At 41.9% G+C, this 22967-nt stretch overlaps 1 protein-coding gene and 1 pseudogene across 3 annotated transcripts in view; one reads left to right on the top strand and one right to left on the bottom strand.

Moving 5' to 3' along the window:
* The window catches only part of COL20A1 (collagen type XX alpha 1 chain), a 119085-nt gene extending 107005 nt beyond the window's left edge, over nucleotides 1-12080 (bottom strand). For all 3 annotated transcript variants that reach the window (XM_088153875.1, XM_088153876.1, XM_025163110.2), the window contains exons 1-4: nucleotides 11988-12080; nucleotides 8690-8771; nucleotides 5894-6004; nucleotides 3088-3231 (exon numbers count right to left, since the gene is read on the bottom strand). In XM_088153875.1, the coding sequence (XP_088010001.1) occupies nucleotides 3088-3231; nucleotides 5894-6004; nucleotides 8690-8771; nucleotides 11988-12002 (352 nt within the window). In that variant the 5' untranslated portion in view covers nucleotides 12003-12080. The remainder of the gene's footprint in view (nucleotides 1-3087; nucleotides 3232-5893; nucleotides 6005-8689; nucleotides 8772-11987) is intronic.
* Nucleotides 921-2043, top strand: LOC148214282 (uncharacterized; annotated as a pseudogene).
* Nucleotides 12081-22967: the final 10887 nt, after the last annotated feature.

The raw sequence follows: 22967 nt of genomic DNA, 5'->3' as shown, positions 1-22967 counted from the left end.
TCCACCAGTGAGTTTTGTGCACCAATCAATTATGTCCATTTATTTTTGGCTGAATGTACTCAATTTCTGTGGTGGGCAAAAACTTCTTGGACGTGACATTTTATCACTAGTGGCAGGCAATAAAGGAACAAGAGCCTAGACGGTCCCTCAAAATGAATAAATAAATCCTGAAGTACAAACATCTGCCAAACCAAGGTAGATGTGCTCCTCACCCTCCCAACCCCAAACCACCTGAATCATCATGAATGAGCTCTGAGTATTCTCCTAATCATTTTCAGGAGTGCTCTGAGCAACCAGTGATCTGAAAAATGCTTGGATTTGATTTCTTCCTTTATTGCAGGAAGTTAAATTCTTAAGTTCAGCTTTCCATTCTTTCTGCTCTCCCTAGTGGTGAATTCTTTGAGGGCAACCTCATTCATTTAGCCCAGGGCTCTGCAAACTCTTCAGCTCATCAAGCCCTTCGTGAAGTTTCAGATTGTTCATCAACCTCCAAACGTTTATTCTATAAAAATAATAAATACTACTTTAATAGTACTACAAATCATATCATCATCATCATCATCATCATCATCTTGGCTACCAAACAGCAAAAAAATGCTGATAAAATCTCTCATTTACTTTATATGGATGATCTGAAGCTTTATGGAAAATCAGAAATTGAAATCCAGGCATTGAGAAATACTGTAAAAAATTTTAGCACAGATATAGCAGTGGAATTTGGCCTACAGAAATGTGGTATCTTAGCAATACATCAGAATAAAATAATGAACAGTAATGGAATTGAAATGCCGAATGGCCAAACCATCAGAAGCCATCAGGATGAAGCCTACAAATATCTGGGAATTTTACAGTTGGATAACATCAAGCACGGACAAGTTAAAAATGTGATATTCTTTGGATGATAAGAATACATCCAAAGAATGAGAAAATTATTAAAGACAAAATTGAATGGTGGCAACATCATCAAAGCCATCAATACCTGGGCCATGCCTGTGATACGATACACAGCTGGAATTATTAACTGGACACAAGCTGAACTGGACAGTTTGGATCAAAGAACAAGAAAACTCACGACTATTCACTATGCATTACATCCCTGTAGTGGTATTGACAGATTATACCTGCCCCACAGAAAGGGAGGCAGAGGTTTACTTTAAGTCAAACAAACTGTCAAAGAAGAAAAGCATTGGCTGATTATGTAAAAGACGGTCAAGAACAAGCACTGATGCAAGTTAAAAATTGGAACTTACTGAATGTACAGGAAACGAAAACAATGTAATAAAAACAAGAGCAGAATGTTGGCAAGGAAAAGCATTACATGGTCAGTTTCTACAAAAGATCAAGGATAAAGTGAATAAAGCTAAAAGCTGGCACTGGCTTATAACTGGAACATTAAAAAAGGAAACTGAAGGCTTGATTTTGGCTGCTCAAGAACAAGCTATTCGAACTAATGCAGTCAAGGCCAGCATTGAAAAATCATCAAATGATTCAAAGTGCAAGTTGTGCAAAAAAGCAGAAGAAACAGTAGATCATGTACTCATCTCATGCAAGAAGATCACACAAACTGACTATAAACAATGACGTAACACAGTCACCAAAATGATTCACTGGAACATCTGTAAAAATTATCATTTGCCAGTAATGAAAAATTGGTGGAAACATATAGTTGAAAAAATAGTAAAAAATGAGCAGGTTAAAATATTGTGGGATTTCCGAATACAAACTGGTCATGTCTTGGCCCATAACACACCAGATTTAACTGTGGCTGAAAAGAAGAAAGAGTGGATAACTGATGTGGCAATACCAGGGGATAGTAGAATAGAAAACAAAGAATTGGAGAAGATCACAAAGTACCAACATCTGAAAATTGAAGTTGAAAGAAGATGGCATAAACCAGCCGTGGTGGTCCCACTAGTTATCAGCACACTGGGTGCCATACCAAAAATCCTTGGACAGCACTTAGAAAATCTGCACATTGACAAAATTTCCATCAATCAATTACAAATAGCCACCCTGCTTGGATCTCCACATAGACTACGCTGATACATTATGACATCCTAGGTTCTTGAGAAGAACTCGATGCAAATGAAGCCAACACCAGCTAAAGAACTGGCAGCTGTGATTTCAGAAGAAAGAGGAGGAGGAGGAGGAGGAGGAGGAGGAGGAGGAGGAGGAGGAGGAGGAGGAGGAGAAGAAGAAGAAGAAGAAGAAGAAGAAGAAGAAGAAGAAGAAGAAGAAGAAGAAGAAGAAGAAGAAGAAGAAGAAGAAGAAGAAGAAGAAGAAGAAGAAGAAGAAGAAGAAGAAGAAGAAGAAGAAGAAATACCATTTGCCTGCAAGGAAGAACTGGTGGGACCACGAAACAGACAAAGTAATAGAAAACGAAGAAGCGAAAGTGCTCTGGGACTTTAGGATTCAAACAGACCAGCACCTGCCACACAACACCCCAGACTGAATCATTGTCGATAAGAAAGACAAAAAAGTCTGGATAGCAGGCATTGCAATACCTGGAGACAGCAGAAGAGAAGAGAAAGAACTGGAGAAAATCACAAAGTACAAGGATCTGCAAATAGAAGTAGAATGACCGTGGCCAAAGAAAGCAAAGATAAGTACCAATAAGTTATAGGTGCCTAGGTGCAATCCCAAAACATCTGGAGCATCACTTGAAGACCATCGGCATTGACAAAATCACCACCAGTCCATTGCAAAAGGCAGCTTTACTTGGAACTGCTTTTATCCTGCGACCTTTAACACCATCAAATAACAACATCTGCCTAGCCCAGGTCCTTGGGAAGGACTCAATAGGTGGACAAAAATGCCAAATCCAGTCTAAACATCTGGCTGACTGTGCAACCAATCATCATCATAATAATCCCTTGGATAGTCCCATCAACCCTTAGGGATCAATATTGACCACGTTGGGGAACCCAGATTTAGCCAAAGCTTTCCTTCTCTTCTCACACAGCTACGCTCCATCCTTGCTTTCTCCTTGGTCTGAGAGGTGCAACGAAGCAAACCCTGAGCAACTACAAAGCCAGTCTGACCAAAAGTGAAATACTTGGACAGTAAGGAAGCAGAAACCACACTTACTCACAAATTTCCTCTTGACAAAGAGGGCCTCCTGGGAGCCATTAAGGATATAGATCTGCAAAGTGTATTCTTTGGTAGGACTCAGCCCACCCACAGTTGCCTTTGCCATCTTGGTTTTCAACATCACTTCCTGTTCAGAGTCACCTACAATAGGTGGAAGACAGGAAGAGGAAAATGAGCTCACCATGGTCCTAGTAGTAGCTTAAACATACATCAGGATTTTGCAAAACAGTACTTCATGTATGAGGGCCTCCAACCTATTCTACCCTAGTACTTGTCCATGCCTACAGTGACCATCATATGGATATGATTATTATAAAGGACAGTCCTTTATTTCAGAAAGCTGTCCTTTAGATTTATTTAATTTAATTACTTTCTTGGTTCTGCTCTTGAATTTTCATCTCACTTTTTTATCCTTATGAACCTCTTTCAGATTTGCTCCTTTTTCAGGTTAGTCCTTTATTTTTTCCAAGGAAAGTGCATCGTATCCATGCCCCTAAACACTACCATCTAATTTTAAAGACCAATCTTTCCTTCCATCATCTCATTGACAGACAATCCAAAATATTCCATGAAAGATAAGTTTACTTGACCAGTTACTTGAGACAAACAAAGTACAGAAAATGACATGTACAATTCTTAGTTACTGTTATAAAACCTGCAAGTGGCAAAGACAGTAAACTGGGGATTTATCAACGTTTACTTGGAATCAGGGGTGTCCGCAGGGAGGGGTCAAAGAAGTCAAGATGGCGGCCACAACCATGTGATCAAAGCCCCGCCCCTGTATTATGTGCATTGAAACACACATAAAAAGAGTGGGGCTTCAATCACGTGTTTGTGGCCAGCATCTTGACTTTTTTGACCCCCTCCCTGCAGACATTCCTTCCTAGAATAGACATTAAAAGTAAATAACTCATCTTATACTCTTTTAAAATAATGAATGAAACTGGCTAATTTCTGGTGCACTGCTAGATACAATAATCTTTGGAATTTATTAAATATCGCTTGTTAGAAAACCAGTAGTTTAACTTTTGAGTTATTTTCAGCTTCTGAAATGCTTGCTACCCCGACTGGTGATTTTTAATTTGTCAACAAAATCCATCGTTTGTCAAACTTCCTTTCTGGAAACCTAAATCTGGGCACGGGGGTCTGCTCCACACCTTTTGGAAAATAGGTAGATACTATGAATCCACCCCAAAATCAGGATCTAGTATCATATTTTCTGATACTAATACAAATTGTATTAAAAGGCATAACCTTTCATGAGTTCATGAAAACTTATGCCTTTTAATAAAAGTTGTCAGTTGGAAAAGAGACTACTAGGTTCCTTGTGATTTTTGACTATTGAAGACTAACATGTCTCTCTTCCCACCATGAATCCATCTGGTATCTCCACAATCTCCTTGACCTCCCTCAAGGTCTCCCTCTCCTTGACCTCCTTTGCCACTGAGAAAACCTACTGTTTTCCTAGTTTCCTGATTCAGGGAGAGGAACAAATTTTGCAAACAACTGCAAATTTGAAAACTAACAAAAGTGGTAGTATGTGTCAAGTGGAAATTGCTTGTTCCACAAACTCTGTGGTTAGTCCAGGGTTTCTCAACCTTGGCAACTTTAAGATGGGTGGACTTCAACTCCCAGAATTCTGGAAGTTGAAGTCCACCCATCTTAAAGTTGCCAAGGTTGAGAAACACTGAGTTAATCAAAAGTTGAACCCAGTGACCATTTGACTTAGAATTAAATTAAACGGATGTACACTATCTTCATTCTCCTTGTACAGTTCAGCTTTGTGTATAAAGTATGAATGCCTTTCACTGCTTTGTGAGATTCTGGTGTTTTATTGGTTTGTTTAACCAACTAGAATTAAACATCACATTGAATCTACTTCACCCATGAGGAATGCTATGGCACCCACAGGGACACAACCAGAGTAGGTTTAGATCTGATTTTGCACACCCGTAATTACCTTAAGGGCCTAGAATGATATCCCTGCATATTTTCTGAATTTATCTGAATTAAAAATAAAAGAGATAGCAACGTGTTTAGGTGCTATCCAAGGTCAAACGTGGAACCCGAGGTCTGAAATAAGAGTTAAACTATGAATGCAGATATCATTCCAAATGGAAGTCCAACCGTTTGTTGAAATAAAGGTGTGTGCTAGAAAGGGGTTTTGTTACGCACGCTCACTTCATTTGGGGGTTCACCCATTAAAATCAGATTTCATTGCTGGATAATCGTGCCACTTTTCAACCTTCACATCTATTTCTCTCATTCCCTCTTGGGTATTTCGCGTGTTCTTTGGACAGCCGATGGCAGTCGTGGCATTGCAATGGAAGCCCCGCCCCTTTTGTTCATGCAGCAAAGTAAGGAGTGGGGCTTTGGTGTGAGTGCTACACAAGCATTGCGTCTTTTGTATGGGTGTCACCCTGGTTCTTAGGCTGAGGGGGAAGAATGGGCTCAAAGTCCCCCCAAGGAGCTTCTCTGGCTGAGGGGGGACCAGAACCTGGGTCCCACCTTCAGTGCTGGACCACATGGGAAATAAATCTGAAGCCAGTGCCAGAACTGGGGTGAGAATAGATTTGCCTTCTGTCTGTGGTACCATCCAGCAGCAACTAGACTGAGGCAGGAGTGTCACCAAGGCCAACTGAGTCCTTTAAATAAATAAAGAATAAAGTGATGATCCAAAGCTGGATCCAGGCCTGGAGTCCTGTTCAGTTCATATTTGTAATTATTACAAACCAGCGACATCACTTCCTTCAAACTGGTGTCTTTCCAAGAAGAAGCCCAGTTGGATTTCTTTAGTATATACCTGCCATTGGCTTTACACGAACTTTGTACCCGTTGGTGTTTCCTTCTGTTTCCTTCCATTTCATTTGTAACCTGTCTTCTGAAAGGACAGTCAGCTTCAGACGGTTTGATCCTGCAGGAGAACCAGCATTATCTTTACCATTCAAAATTGGGGGGGGGGGGGAATGTTGGGGGGGTGTACTCTGACATGGATGAAGAGTACAAAACTGTGTATAAATTATGACTGCATCCTTCCTTAGAACATAGATTACTTAAAACAGAAGAAGATCTTCAGCTAATTAGGTCAGACACAGACATTTTGAAGGACAGGATTTGAGTTTCAAAAGAATGTCTCAGTAAGCTCAGTTCCAACCAGGCTAATCTAGGTTAATATTAACCAAGCTTAAAATGTTGTATGAATACAGCCACTGAAGCTGGTTGTGCAAATCCAACCACTGAGTTCAGCCTGTCTTCTTGATTTCAGTGAGCAAGGAGATTTATTTATATACCCTTAGTATATAAATAAAGTTCCTGAAGTATCTGCAGAAAGTTCAAAGATTCTGATTGCAACATACTAATTGGAAAGATATGCCCCCCGAAGTCCGTGGAAGCTTCTTTTAGCTTTATGAACAATAATCCAGAAATCCCAGTTTGCTGAGGAAAGAAAAGGAAGCCCATCCAGACAAAAAAGAATTAAAGTCCTATGGTTTTATTTGCATAGTACCATGATACGTATCAGCTACTGACATTCCAAAGTTCTCCAGATGCACTGGGCATCAACTCTCTCAAGTCCTTTAGATCATGCCAATTGTAGGGTTACAGAAGCTGAAGTTCAACACATAAAGTGCTGATTGCATAAGACTGGTGAACTTCTTGTTTTATTGAGCAGAAAGAGATAGGTCCTATCTGGAGGAGCTTACAATCCAAAGTTCAGCAAAGGGAAAGCAAGATGTGGGGAGATAAGTGGAACAGAAATGACTCTATTTTGTTTTATTCTGGTTGAAGGATTTGCTGCGCTAATTGCTTTCCTAGTTTACAACAGACATAAATGACTGGCCACAACTCCACAACACAGCCTCCAAATCTCAGAAACGTTATCCACTGAAATGCAATCAGATGACCCAACCATTGGAGTCAAACAATGGTACCAAAGGACCACAGTAACTGACTCAGTTCCACATCTGTGACCTTTAACCTTTGGGAGATATTCTTCTAGCTTCCTGGAGGAAATTATGTTGCATGGGAAAACAAAGCTGAGATTCAGAGGCAGCTCTGACCAAATCAGAATGGGAGGGTCTTCCATTCCCTTTTGAAGCGCAACATGCTCATGCAGAATGCTTCATGGGTCCCATTGCTGGAGCAAAGGCAGGGAGAACAAGCAGAACAAAGAGGGGATTATGTTGCTCATAAAGCCAGAAGTTGTTTCCAAGTCCACTTGTTCGTCCCTGATCTTGGTGGTCACTCTAGGAGCCACAACATGGAGTGACAAGAATGCTGGCAGCTGAATGCAAAGTTTGAGAGACTGGTTAATCTGATAGCTGGAATGTAAATGGGCTGCATTCCACTGAAAAGCCCATTCCTGAGAAGTGTTTTCATCATACTGTAGGATCATTTCCTTGTTCTGTGACTGATCTGAGACGATAAGAGAAGACCCCAAAGAGCAGGAAACCATAAGAAAGAAGTATGTTATGGATAAAAAGAGCATGCACAGAAAACAAACAGTGGAGTTTATTTTCTACCTTCTTCTTTTTCCTTTCAAAGGCGTAGGCCTCGTCTGCACTGTGCTCCATCAGATTTTAGGTGGGGCTTACTGGGTTGAATGCTCCTCCTAGCTAGAGAGGTGACCTGCACATTCAGGTCTATACTGTAGGTGAGGAAGGAGGTTTCTAGCCTAACCCTCTCTGGAATTTGTTAATGTTCTAGGTTTTCAATGGAGTGCATTTCATGGAATTCTTGTTCCCAACAGCAGTGTGCTAGAGGTGGGACAAGGGAGCTACCTTCTACCGATCACATGGAAAATGCCATATGGAAGATCTCTGGTTCTAGGTGCAAGATATGGAATAATAAGCTGTAGTTATAGGGAAGCAGATTCTGATTGTTAGAAAATGTCCTAACGGGAAGAACAATTGGTCAGGAGAATCAATGACCCAGAAAGGTGATGGGCTCACTTTTATTATATATGCTCAGACAGTAGAAAGCCATTGGTCAGGAATGCTGTAATTTACATTCCTCCACTGAGCAAAGGGTTAGACGTTTTATTTATGTATTTATTTTTAAATTTTTGATTACAAAAAGAAGAAGAAAAATACATAAATGTGCTTTAACAAAAAAGTGAAAAAAGCAAAGAGGAAAAAAAAGTGTTAATACTGTATATCATTGTAACAATAAACAATTACAATTCTATATATGCTTATCTAATACAGTACATTATTATTCTTTTGAACTATATACCTAGTATATGGAATTTGACATCAGGGCAACATAAATGGATTCTCTGTGCCCTTACTATGGCCAAAAGATATTAGACCTTATCTAATAAATATTATTCAATGACATATAAATTTCTAATAGATTTATATGACTATCATGTTTTTTTTTCTTTTAACCCAGTGCATTTTGTATAAATGAGTCCCATATTTCATTATACCTGTCCATACAAAGTCTACAGCTATAGGCAATTCGCTCATAAGTGGCCAGCGCAATCAGGTCCTCGATCCATGGAATGAATGGGGCCTTACATTTATCTTTCCGGTGCTGCAATAGCAGTCTTTTGACCCAACGGCCAACCCCCATGTGGGAAGGCAGGATGGCGGCTTACCTTGACCACACACCTGTAAGGCGAGGAAGCCCGCAAGCACAAGGCAAGAAATCCAGAAATAATTCTGGGCCAGCCGGACAACCTGGAGGAAGAGAAAGAAGAGCCGGTTTGAGCAACTTCCCTCATTTCGCCCCCTGGGATCTGTAGAGGGCCCAGAGGTCAAAAGAGGCAAGATGGTGGCTGGATCAGCAGGATCAAGGCCCCGCCCCTTTGTATGTGTACATTTGTATGTGTGCATGTGAACATGCCCCTTTGTTTGGGCGCATTTGTATGTGTACATGTACATGTGTACATACATACCCTTTTGTATGTGTGCAAGGCCCTGCCCCTTTGTGTGTGTAATGCCCCCTTTGCATGTGTGTATTGGTATGTGTACATGTGCACATACATGCCCCCTTTGCATGTGTGTGTGCATGTGTACATGTGCACATACATGCCCCATTTGCATGTGTGCATTTGTATGTGTACATGTGTACGTGTACATGTGTACATGTGCACATACATGCCCCTTTATATGTGTGCAAGGCCCTGCCCCTTTGTGTGTGTACATGTTTATATGTTTACACACATGCCCCTTTGTATATGTACATTTGTATGCATACATTATACACAAACATGTGTGAATGTGTACACATGTGTCCCTTTGTATGTGTACAAGGCCCTGCCCCTACGCTGGCCCAATCTCCATCCTGCACCTTTCTTACACGCTCCCTTCCCAGCCAGCACTGCTTACTAGTGGCTTCTCCACTCTGATGAAAACTAAGTGTCTTAAATTCACCTCTTTGAATTTTAGCATTGAACAGTTACAAGATTAACCACTTGTGCAATGAAGCACTGCATATCTTTAAACCAATCTCCCCCAACTTAGATGTTGGGACTTCTGAGCCAGAATTCTGGAAGCTGTAGCCCCAACATCTGGAGAACATCTGATTATTAATAGCAGCTTCCCATTTGTTATCGCTGGACAGCTACAGTACTGTAAGTCGGCACCAATGGATAGACAGCTCAGGGTTACAGACGGAGCTTCTCTGGAATGGAGTCTTATATCTGGAAGCTTCACTTTTTCACACTGCAATGGCAACCTGCCTTTGGTACATTATGGAAGGATAAGGAAGTTCTTGGCGGAAATAATGCAGATTCTAGCCCATAGCAGGCATCAATAGTCCACTTGATATAAAGGGGCAATGCCATCTACAGTCTAATTCGTTGTTTTTCAAACTTGGCAATTTTAAGATGTGTGGACTTTGTCTCCCAGAATTCCCCCAGCCATGCTGACTGGGGAATTCTGGGAATTGAAATCCACACATCTTAAAGTTGCCAGGTTTGAAAAATACTGGTTTAAATGAAGCTGGCTGGCCGCAGAAATGGAAGTCATAGTCACAAGAACAACACAAATGCATCTATTCACTTAACCAGCCAACTATATAAGTAAAACGATATAAACCCCCTCAAACTGAGCTCCTGATGACTACATGGACAGAGCTATGAAGATTTAGCAGCAATATAGAAGGGGTTTCTCATGTCTATCTTCTGGTCCCCCCCCCCCGATTTCCCAGTCTAGCTACAGCCCTGGGATCGACTAGTGGTCTCCCATCCAAGCACTAAGCAGCTCCAGTCCTATCAAGCTTTTGCAAAGATCAGCCAAAGTGGCCTAGATGCTGCCACCTGCTGGGGAAACCATGTAAGCACGTCAGCCTATTTTTCTTTCCTTTTTTGTCCATGCTTATCTGTGACCTCCTCCTGGTGAACCGCTGAGATATGCATCATGTCTCTCGGCATCGTGAGGAGGGGTTCAATTGGGGTAAAATGTGCACAGTCTGCCCACACAGTTTACACAGTGCTTTTCAAACTTGGCACCTTTAAGATGTGTGGACATCAACTCCCAGAATCCCCCAGCCATGTGGCTGGGGAATTCTGGGAGTTGAAGTCCACATATCTCTGTACCCCTGTAACCCCACCCACTGCACAAACACCCCCCCCCCGTGAGCAAAGCATAACCAAAACTAACAGCAACGTCTGTCTTCTGACTGCAAAAAAAAGATTGTCTGTTTCTAATCTTAAGGATATTATTAAGTGTTAAAGACTTTAGAGATTCTCCATAGCAAGCTTTACTTATTTAGGGACTCAGATGAGAAGACTGGCCTGTCACAAAAGAGAAAATGGGTGAACATGCTCGTTTACCAACCCTGACTGACTTTGATTCTCTTTAACTCCAAAGAAGAGATTAGAAACGGTAGGGATTTTTTCCTAGAATAAAAGTCAGGAGATGAAATGCTTTATTCTCCATAGAACAAACGTGGTTAAAATTAGATCCATCACACCAAGCTTCGCCAACGTGTTGCCCCAGGGGTGGAGTGGGGGTCATTATCTGCAAGATGACAGACACAGTGTCTCAACTGAAGCTCTGCATCTTTTATATGTGCCTGGTTGCACTCATGTCCAAGCGAGCCATGGCACCAACCAGGCTCCTGGACCTGCCCTCTTGCAGACTTTGACCCACACAGCCCCTGCAGACACCCCTATGTTGTTCTGGGGGGGCGGGGAATGCAACTCCCAGAATTGCTCACATCCTTGGAAGGTGCCAAGCTGGGGAATGGGCTCTCAAAGAACCAGTCCCCTTCTTAACTCACTTAAATCACATTCAAGGGTAGCAGCAACTTTTAAGAAAGATGGCCATGAATAAGTCGACATGCCATCATCCGCCCTAGAGGTAATCGAAATAGAAACGGTAATCTTTCTATCCTCACAGTTCCACTTCGAAATTGAGATTTATCCAAAATGACTTAGAGGATATTTTAATAACACAAGCCAGGGCTTACAAGAACTCAAAGCAGCAGTTACTGACAGACAGAGCTAGCAAACAAACATCCATTGGATCATGAAGAGTTAGAAATGCCTGAACGAGTCAAGAACCACAACGCTTTAAAGATTCTGAAGTCTTTTTGCTGCTCCAGTATGATCAGTAAAACCAAGATTTGCACATTCTTCAAGCATTCTAGGCAGGTTTATCATCTTGCTAAAAAAGTAACAACCCAAAACCTTTGCATGAGGTATCAGCCACATTTAAAGCAAAGAAGATGTTTCATTCAAATCAGGGATTTCCTAGTTTACACCTCCATCATTTTACCCCCACAGCGATAAAGCGAGACCCCAAGAACAGCTCACGACTCAACCCTATCAGAGCAAAATCGACAAGGCGTCCTGAGAAAACCCACCCACGTCGACACAGAACACAGAACCGCGTCGCAAAGCACATTTTGAAGCCCTTGCAACTTGTGAACAAGAGTCGGTCGCAAACCTTGAATTCCTGCATGGTTCTTTCAGTTGACTGGGATGCTGTGAAGAAGCTGAGCGCATTCTTGAGAATCTGAGGACGGAAGCCAGCAACTCGTCTGCTGTCTTTGAGGATTTTTTTCTTTCTGGTTATTTATTTATTTTTTTTTGGGTGGCGGTGGGGGTGGGAGACTTCTAAGTGAGATGTCAATTTTGCAGAGCAATCATGAGGCTGAGAGAGTGTCATGGTTTGTAAAGTAATTTTGGGGGCAGAATGCCTTTATTTCAGAACGAAGAGGAGAAGAAATGCCAGACAAATGCAGGAAGCATCAGGATATGGCAAAGTCTGTTCTTGTGATGATTACTACAGTATGCTCTCAAGGGGCCACCCTTGAAGACTGCCTAGAACATGACAGTTTGAGTGCCAGGTTATGGCCAAAGCCTCTGCTTCATTGGCTCTGGACCCCACTCTTAGAACAACATTGGTTTCTTGTATGTATGGATCCCTTTGAATAGAGTTGGCCAGGTTTGCTGTACAAAATTACTAGTGGGGTTCTCCAGCCTTCAGGAGATCAGTACTGATGTACTGATTCAGTTTCTTTGCAAGCGTGGCACCCCACATCCCAATGAAGCTTGCTCAGCAGAGATATGCGGGTTGCCTTGCAGGATTTGAGGTCTGCGTAAGATTTGAGATTTGGTTATAGAGACTGAATGGGTTTGATGCCAGGTGTGACTAACCTGTAGTCTTTGGTATGGCACAATAATGTCCCCTGAAATATCTGGTAAATTGACCTCATACCAAGAGACCAAAATAAACAGAATCTATGTTGTCAGTTGTCTCAAAAACTTGTCCCTCTTAAGTGTATTAATATAGCGACACAATGACAATCAGATTTCCCCTTTACACCAAGAATATTTAGCAAGGAGAGGTTAGCCTCCAGATAATGTTATTCATTCATACATACATACATACATACATACATACATACATACATACATACATACTCTGTGTGTGTGTGTATAAAATGTTTCAATACAATAAAAGTATAGAAAATTAGAGAAAGAATATGAAAGAAAAAAAGATGGAAAATAAGAAAAAAATGAGAAAAGTAAGAAAAGTAAGAAAACATAGAATGATGACTTCCGCCCTTCTTTCCATCAAGTAATTGCCATCTTAATTTTTCCCCTTCCTCTTTTAACCCTTTTTAATCCCTAAATCCATAAATCATCAGTTCAGTCTTTTCTTCTTTCAACAACAACCAGAACAAAACCCACCAGATAATTTCTGATTTGCTGGCTAGACACAGGGCATCAGAGAGGCAGCATTTTGTTTGAATGGGCAAAGCGAGAATTACTTTTCCTGACGATGCAGTCTTTCAGTGATATTTCACATTCTATAAAACAGAATGAGGAATAAGGAAAGAAGGACCTGCCAAACAACACCCTAATAGGAAACCTAGAGGATATATTTCCAACCACCCTCTCTGCAATGAATTTGGAATATATGCTGAAACCAAAAAGCTAGCCAGCTAGTTCATTTAATTAATTAATTAATTAATTCAAGTGGACGCTGCCAACTTCATCTGACTCTAATTCAAGCAAGCAATAACCAGCCAGGCTAATTTGATTTCATTGGTTTGATTTAGAATTCTGTAGACAAAACTGTACTTTCCTTTTCTTCGCTAGTTTAATAAGAGATTGTCGTTGTCATTAACAGACTGCATGGTTTCACAGTTACCCCTTATAATGAACTTGGAAAAGGGTGGCTCCCAGTGAGATTCTCATCTTTCCCAATTAAAATATCATCCCTCCCAATTTATAACAGCAGGGAATGTAAAAGACAATTTCTCCTGCTTCTTGTACTTTGTTATAAACTCTTTCACTGTTTAAGAAACTAGGCTGATGCGTACCCAGGATGGTGCTTTTAGGAGCACTTCATTTACAGAAGCTCTCTGTACAGAGGTGAGATTCCATGTTCTCTCAATTTCTGCTTTGCCATTTCTCATGGTTTTCCCTTGCGCTTCAAACAGGCTTCTGTTTTGCTGCCTTATTCTCAGGGTGCTTGAGAATTTCTTTCTGATTCCTCTCGGTGATGTTTCTGAACGTACATTATTGGTAGAAGTAGTAGAGAGTGTTTCTGTGGGTGCAGCTGTTTTCCGTGACATATCTTCCTGTCCCTCAGATTATTCCATGATTGCCAGCACTCCTAATCTGGAAAAACTCCTAGAAGGGGTTTCCCTATGAGGTCTTCCCTTGAGATTGATTTCAAGCATGGGAAATTGAAGAATCCATAGATCCTTCCCCACAGCAAGACACAGGTTTTAGGCATCTCTGGGTGTGAATGTGTGCCCCGGAGTTAGTCTTGACTCCTGGAAACTACATGGGCAAGACAATGCAGTTTTCCTGGCCAGATTTTCAGAAATGGTTTGCCATTGCCTTCTTCCTAGGGCTGAGAGAGAGGGACTGGCCCAAAGCTATCCAGCTGGCTTTCCTGCTGGCCGGATTTGAACTCATGGTCTCCCAGCTTCTAGTCCAGCTGTCAGGATCTACGCAAACCAGAATCTTCAATTATTTCAATGTGCTATTATTACTAACCATACTTTTGCATTTATTGCTAACCATAGATCAATAGTGAAATGTTGGGAATGTTATTCTAACCGTTTGCTTGACCTGCCATAAAAGGGGGGGAAAGAGGAGGCCAGGTGCCGTTATCTTTATCTTGTACCAGACATCCAAGGCCAGGAGGTGTGAGAACCGGAGCAAGGCACGAAGAGCTGCAAGCGGGAATAGAAACCTAGAAGGGGGGGAAGTTGGGCTTAAAAAGACAAGGCTTTGCTATGTTGAATCAGACTCAACAAACTATGATGCTGTGTGCTTCTCCTAAATAAAGAAATCTCTGATGGAACTTTTTGTCTCCAGAGGATTTACTGAACTTTGGGATTGAGTGTGCAGACTCTGACACCAGCACCTTTACAACCACTACACCAAATTGGCTTGGTTTCATACTTAAGGGTGCCTATATCTTTTCTCTTCAGCCCTGAAACCTTGTTCATTCCTTAACGTGAATGGCAACCCAATCTGATCTACAAAGGCCTATACCTCTTTTTAAATGAAATATTCACTTAATTAACTTCAATTGCTCTCCTTAGTTGGTGGAACCGCTTAGGGCTTCAAAAGAGGTGAACGGCCGGCAAAATCTCCATTTCGATTTCAGATTGCAGCAGACAGAGAGACACGCACGTTCAGGCAACAACATGTCTCAGAGGGGCTGCTTTGAACAGATTATATGAAAACACGCTTCTGAGTTATCATAATCCACATTTTTGGCACAGAAATTTCCCTAGCTGGGAATCGTGAAACGCAAACATTAAAGTCGAATACGTGGGACCATGATCAAATTTGTTTCAGGGTTATTGTTCTCTGTTGATCTTCATCTCACTTGCTGAAAGAAAATGTCTAGAAGAGCTGAAATGTCATAATGTGGGGGTGGTAGGGGGTAAGTTGGAACGGCTGGGGGCTACAACATATTCCCTAAAGTTTTGGAGGGCCAAAGAAGGCTGTGTAGGGATGTTGGGGCCAAGGTCAAAAACTGCAAGATGGCTGGCATAGCATTGCGATCCAATCCTCTGGATGGGCTGTCACCAGGTATGGTTCAAAATTTTCAGCCCAGTTTTTTGGACTGGAGAAGTTGAGGGTGGGGACAGGAACAGGAGGCCTTCCCCCAAAGCAAAGTGTTCATTTATTTTAGTAGAGATGTTAAAAAGGACAAAATCAAGAAGACAAACAAAAAAAAGGGGGGGGGGGAGAGATTTACAAGCAATACAAGTGCAATGTGAAATTGTGAAATGACATTAGTGTTGCATGTTAATGTATCAGGGATCATTTTAAGTCTTCAGAACATTATTAAAATCAAGTCGATATTCAGTAATTAAAAACATTGGCCTGTATAACAGAAATCACAGCTGAGAATAAGGAATTAACGAAGGTTTTTAATCTAAGCTGAACATTCTGTCCTGAATTGAATGAATCAAACAAAAGCAAATATATTAAAGCCTTATATTAAGAGAGACTTGGATGCGGTGCAAGTCTGTATGTAGCATGGCAGTCCATAAATGGTTTCCAAGCAAAATTAAATTCTGAATCTGACTTGTTGGGACTTTTTGTGCCCTTGATGTATATCCGTTGACTGCTTTTTAGCCACGATGCCCAAAGGACCTCACCCTCCCGTCAAAGTCTGGTTAATAAAACAGACCGCACTTTTCAAAATGACGTTTACTAGAGCTATGCAGTGCTTGGATTCAAAGGCAGAAAGGCATTTGGGAGCTCACAGGGGCTCATGTCACACATATCTCCAGTGCTTTAAAGCGGCTATGTCGTTTCCCATGATTTTTGGGAAAGACATAGCTGCTTCGAAGAGCTGCGGGCAGGCGCTGCTTTAAGCAAGTATAGCCTTGATATTTACAGAGCTTGAGTGCGGTAGTTACCCTGGAGGATTTTTTTAAAATGCATTTAATATCATTATTATTCCTGACTGCAGAGGTTCAAGTGGTAAAAACACTCTGAACATTGAGAAAATATTAGGCAGATTTGGTCTTGAAAGCTGCCATGAGATCCCAGGAAAAGGTACTCCTGCACAGTGCAAAACACTTTGAGAAATAACCTCTAGAAAAGATCTTCAAACAAAATAATATGCATGGCTGAGACCTTGGAATCCTTAAAGGGAAGGGTTAGAAAGGATCCTAGAGGTGTCTCATCTAACCTTCTACTCGGTGGAGGAATCGACTACTACAGCATTCCCAACAGATGGCCATCCAACCTCTGTTTAAGGCTTAAACTCTGTTTAAACTCCTCAAGTGAAGAAGAATCCACTCCTTTTTCAGAAGGTGCATTCCACATTTGAACAGCTCTTGCCATTAGGAAAGTTTTCCCGATGTTCAGCTGTACTTCCTAATAATTGAAAGCCAGCATTTCTTCTTCTAGCTTCTGGAGGAACTCCAAATAATTCTGCCCCGTCTTCCACCTGACAGCCCTCAGACGCCTGAAGACAGCTATCGTGTCCCCCTGCCACCTTCCCTTCTTCAGGCTAAATATATCCACCGCCTCCAGCCATTCTTCATAAAGTTTCCTTTCAGGTTTCTTATTAACTGAACATGCTCCAATGTGTCAGTATCTTTCCTAAAATGCAGTACCCAAAACTGGATCCAGTATGCTGGGTGTGGTCGAATGAATTCAAAATAGAGAGGACCAAAGGATTCTCTTGATCCTGTTGATGGAAACTAGGATTGCATTTTTTTTTTCTTTTTGCAGGTACAGCATGTGTTGGAGTCATGCTTAGTTTCTGATGCACCAAGACACTCAGACTCTTGTACATGTGCTATTGCTTAACCCAGTATGGTTACTGCCCAGAGCCACTGGGAGTCAGAAAGCATATAAATGTAATAAATCAATAAATCATCATCATCGTCATCATCATCATCATCATCATCATCATCATCATCATCATCATCATCATCATCTTCCACCCTCCTCTATGAAGGACATTGCATCTAACCCTGCTGAAATTCACCCTGTTGGGTTTGGGCTGTTGTTCCAACTTCTCAAGATCCTCCTGAATCTTGATCCTGTCCTCGAAGGTGTTTGCTATTCCCTCATCTGTGTGTCATCTGCAAATCTGATATTCATATTTTGAATATTTGTTTGTGTTATTGGTGTTTTAATCGGGGGGTATTTAATCGGTTATTGTTTTATTGTCTTAGTTTTGGTTTTGGGTTGTGAGCCACCCAGAGTCACCCTCGGGGGGAGATGGGTGGCCTATAAATTTAATAATAATGATAAAAAAAAAAATTGGTAACTCCTCATCCAGGTCATTTATAAGTACATTGAACAGCACTGGGCCATAATGGAGCCCTGCATCTTGACATCTGAGACTTCCTTCCAGCTTGACATGGTGCCATTGACATACACACATTGTGTACAATGATCCAGCTACCTCTGCATCCATCTTGTGGAAGCATAGCACACTCCCCCCCCCCCAATGTTGCCAACTTCTCTACTAGAATCTCACGCTAGTAGAAGATGCTTTGCTAAAGTCAAAATATACAATATCTCCTACATTTCATGACCAAACTGGTCACTCCATCAAAAAAGGAAATCAGGTTTGTTTGGCATGATTTCTTCTTGATAAATTTCTCTTACTGTAACATCTTGAACCACAATGATGTGGTGGCTTTCTGCCAACCTTCCCACCACACTTTCCTCTCCTCTCCCCTTAAGACGCTTCAACCAGAAATGTGCAGAGGTTGGTCATTACAGTCATTGGAATTGAAACCGCTACCATAATCTAGGATCTCCAACAAAGAGCGAGCGAGAAATAGCTTCTTTTTCTTATTCTTTCATTTCCTCTAGGATCATCAACAACATTGTCATCAACATTAGTACAACTTGAAAGCTGTTATTATCACTTCAATTTCAGTTTATTGCTACAGCTAGAAAAGTCCATCATTCACCCTGGCACTCATCTGAACAAATATAAGTTTTATGTATTGTCGAAGGCTTTCACGGCCGGCATACGATGGCTGGTGTGGGTCTTCCGGGCTGTGTGGCCGTGGTCTTGAAGTTTTGTTTCCTAACGTTTCGCCAGCACCTGTGACCGGCATCTTCAGAGGGCAGGAGCACAGACAGGAGCAGTTCTCTCTGTGCCCAGGGTGATGTGACCCTTTTGTGGGTATTTATAGAGATCTGAGGGGGGGGGAAGGGGGGGATTGGGGGTGTGTGGGGGGGGTTGGGTTACTGAGTGGCTGCTTGTTTTGGTGTCATCATCTGTGTGTATCTTCCTGGGGATTAGGCAGGGTTTTTTTCCTCTATTGAATTGTTAAAGAGGGGCTGCTGGGGGTGATTAGCAAGTTCATTGTGTGAACTGTTCACACGTCCTGGTAGTTGAGTTGAGTTCGTTGACCTTTTGCAGGCTGTATTTTTCAGGATTGGTAGCCAGGTTTTGTTGATTTTTAGACTCTCCTCTTTTTTATTGAAGCTATGCTGGTGTTTGTGAATCTCAATGGCTTCCCGGTATAGCCTGGTATAGTGGCTGTTGGTGTTGTCCAGTATCTCTGTGTTTTCAAATAGGATTTTGTGTCCAGTGTGCTTGAGAGCATGTTCAGCTACTGCTGAAATATAAGTTTTGCTCCAGTTTTAAAAAGAAGTACAAAAAGCTACATTCCCATTCCACTAAACCATTGCAGGCTTATCCAGTCAATATTTCAAGGTGACTAAAAAGTGAGCCCTAAGAGAACATTTTTACATTATGTTCCCAAGATTTCTTCCCAAAGGAAAACAAGAGAGAAAAGAATCAGACACAATGTTGGTTAAAATATAGCTATTAGTCAATTAAGATTTGTATGATACCAGAAAATGCAGTTGGTTACTGAAATTGGAGCAGGCATCATTAAAATGTATTTATTGTTATTACAAGTTCTGAATTAAACAATTAACATTTGATAGGCGTCTCCCTGAATATTTATTCCAAAGTTAAGTACATCTGTTGAAAAGCACCTAGAGATGCTGTCTGCTACAAAGCCTTGTTGTCGTTGCGAAAGTGCACACTTGCAGATTGCAGAGTAAAACAGCAAAGAGGAAATTTTCTGAGCACCAGATACAAGGCGTTGAGCTTGTCAAAAATGAGTATTAATGCTGAGGTTTCAAATAAGAAAGTAATAAGAAACTTGAGAAATAGCACTGATCCTAAATCAACTGAATTGATTTATAGGAATCTGTTAGACACTGATTGGATCAAAGGTCCCCAGTCTCTCATGGGACAGCTTTAGCAACCCAGTTCAGGATTAAATCAGTTCAGAAAATTGGCAGACAAACATTAATGTCTGCCAATTTTATTTCAGAGACCTCCCTAGACTTTGCCAGCTGTCCAATTTACAGATATATAGATCAGGCAATGTTTCTTTTAACCCGGTATTTCTCAACCTTGGCAACTTGAAGATGTGTGGACTTCAACTCCCAGAATTCCCCAGCCAGCATGGCTGGCTGGGGAATTCTGGGAATTGAAGTCCACACATCTTCAAGGTGTTAAGGTTGAGCAACACTGTTTTAACCAGTGCCCAAACCAGAAGTGTCCATGGGAGGGGGGTGTCAAAAAATAAAGATGACAGTTGCATCACATATTTTAAAAAGACTGGGGCGGAAGGGCTCTGACTATGCAGTCACAACCACCATCTTAATTTTTTTACTTCTCCCCCGCCGATGTCCCTGGCCCAAACTAATATTTTTAAAAAAAAAAAAAAATTGTGGGGAGAAAAGCGATTTGAAGAAAATAGGATGGTCTCAAGCTGGGAAAAATAACAGAGCAGGATGGCTAGGTCCATTTCAATTAATTTCAATTAGCTTTTTTTTAAAAAAAAAAAAAAAATGCCATTCATTCATTCATTTAACAGTATTCATCTGTATGGACTTTGAGTGGTGAACAACGATTTAGGATACAGTGGTACCTCGGGTCACGGACACTTCTGTTCACGAACAATTCGGTTCACGAACAGCTCCGGTCGCAAAATTTTGCCTCCGTTCGCGAACTCCGCATCGGGTGACGAACAGGATCCGCGGCCATTTTCCCTGCCGTGACACGTGGTCGTGGCTCCCTGTAGGGAGGGGGACTCTCCCTCCAAGCAGTAACCGCCTCCCCACCCGCCTTCCTGTCCTCCGCGCCAGAAGTCGCGTCGAGCAAGGTTAGCGTTCTCTCTCTCCGTGCTGTACTTTGTGTCATATTTTTGCGGTTAAAAAAAAAAAAAAGATATGGTTCAGAACGGATTAACCGCATTTACATTGAACCTTATGGGGAAATTTGATTCAGGACGCGATCAAAAATCAGGTCGCGACCAACTTCGGAGGGGTCAGAACGGATTAACCGTATTTACATTGAACCTTATGGGAAAATTTGATTCGGTTCACGACCAATTTGGTTCACAACCAGAATCGTGGAACGAATTAAGTTCGTGAACCGAGGTACCATCGGTGGTACCTCGGGTCACGAACGCTTCTGTTCACGACCAATTCGGGTCACGAACAGCACCATTCGCAAAATTTTGCTTCCGTTCGCGAGCGCCGGATCGGATGACGAACAGGATCCGCGGCTATTTTCCCTGCCCTGACACATGGTCGAGGCTTCCTGTAGGGAGGGGGACTCTCCCTCCAAGCAGTAACCGCCTCCCCACCCGCCTTCCTGTCCTCCACGCCAGAAGTCGCCTTGAGCAAGGTTAGCGTTCTCTCTCTCCGTGCTGTACTTTGTGTCATATTTTTGCGGTTAAAAAAAAAAAAAAGATATGGTTCAGAACGGATTAACCGCATTTACATTGAACCTTATGGGGAAATTTGATTCAGGACGCGATCAAAAATCAGGTCGCGACCAACTTCGGAGGGGTCAGAACGGATTAACCGTATTTACATTGAACCTTATGGGAAAATTTGATTCGGTTCACGACCAATTTGGTTCACAACCAGAATCGTGGAACGAATTAAGTTCGTGAACCGAGGTACCATCGGTGGTACCTCGGGTCACGAACGCTTCTGTTCACGACCAATTCGGGTCACGAACAGCACCATTCGCAAAATTTTGCTTCCGTTCGCGAGCGCCGGATCGGATGACGAACAGGATCCGCGGCTATTTTCCCTGCCCTGACACATGGTCGAGGCTTCCTGTAGGGAGGGGGACTCTCCCTCCAAGCAGTAACCGCCTCCCCACCCGCCTTCCTGTCCTCCACGCCAGAAGTCGCCTTGAGCAAGGTTAGCGTTCTCTCTCTCCGTGCTGTACTTTGTGTCATATTTTTGCGGTTAAAAAAAAAAAAAAGATATGGTTCAGAACGGATTAACCGCATTTACATTGAACCTTATGGGGAAATTTGATTCAGGACGCGATCAAAAATCAGGTCGCGACCAACTTCGGAGGGGTCAGAACGGATTAACCGTATTTACATTGAACCTTATGGGAAAATTTGATTCGGTTCACGACCAATTTGGTTCGCGACCAGAGTCGCGGAACGAATTAAGTTCGTGGACCGAGGTACCACTGTACAAGGTATTAAAACAATACTAACATTTTAGATTTTAAAGTGCAAAATAGCATGGTTATTCCTAAAGTGGGCAAGGATTTTATGTTGCGTTCTAATTATAGACCTACTTCCTTGATAAATATGGAAACAGGTAGTCCTCGACTTACAACCACATTTGGGACTGGAACTTCTGTCTCTGAGCGATGTGGTTGTTAAGTAAGTCATGCCCGATTTTACCACCTTTTTTGCCATGGTCGTTAAGTGAGTCACATGGTTGTTAACTGAATCTGGTTTCCCCCATTGACTTTGTTTGTCAGAAGTCCCCTGGGAAGGTCACAAGTGGTGATCACGTGACACTGCAACTGTCGTAAATACATGCCAGTTGCCAAGCCCCAAATTTTGATCATGTGACCGTGGGAATGCTGCTATGGTCATAAGTGTGAGGACCAGTCGTAAGTCACTTTTTTCAGCACCGTCATAACTTTGAATGGTTGTTAAATGAATGGTCATAAGTCAGCAACTACTTGTACTAAATTTTTAAGAGCCAGCACCATCTTTCCAACCACTGTCTCTCCAACTTGAGTTGTATGGGGCTTTTAAGCTTCTGACCATATCAGGTTTAGAATCAAAGTTCTGGCTTTCATTCCAAGTAGATAAGCCTGTTTTCCGTGGAGAAGGAGTTGGAATGGCCTTCTTTCAGCAGAAGTCACTTTGTCTTGCTGCTCTGGTGCTTGATAAGTTTGTTCGTTTGATTTCCTGTTTAGCAAAGGCTTTTACAATGTAATCCAGTGTTTCTCAATTTCAGCAGCTTCAAGATGTGCAAACTTCAACTCCCAGAATTCCCCAGCCAGTGCTGGCTGGGGAGTTCTGGGAGTTGAAGTGTACTCATCTTAAAGTTGCTGAAATTGAGAAACACTGATGTTGTCTCTTGACACAAAATTAGCTATGAAAGCACG

This window comes from Python bivittatus, unplaced genomic scaffold (assembly GCF_059951505.1).
Source record: "Python bivittatus isolate LINGU-HERP-01145 unplaced genomic scaffold, Pbiv_v1 ctg000700_np1212, whole genome shotgun sequence".
Classification (NCBI taxonomy): Eukaryota; Metazoa; Chordata; class Lepidosauria; order Squamata; family Pythonidae; genus Python; species Python bivittatus.
The sequence above is the reverse complement of the archived record's forward strand: the minus strand, read 5'-3'. Positions and strand labels throughout refer to the sequence as shown.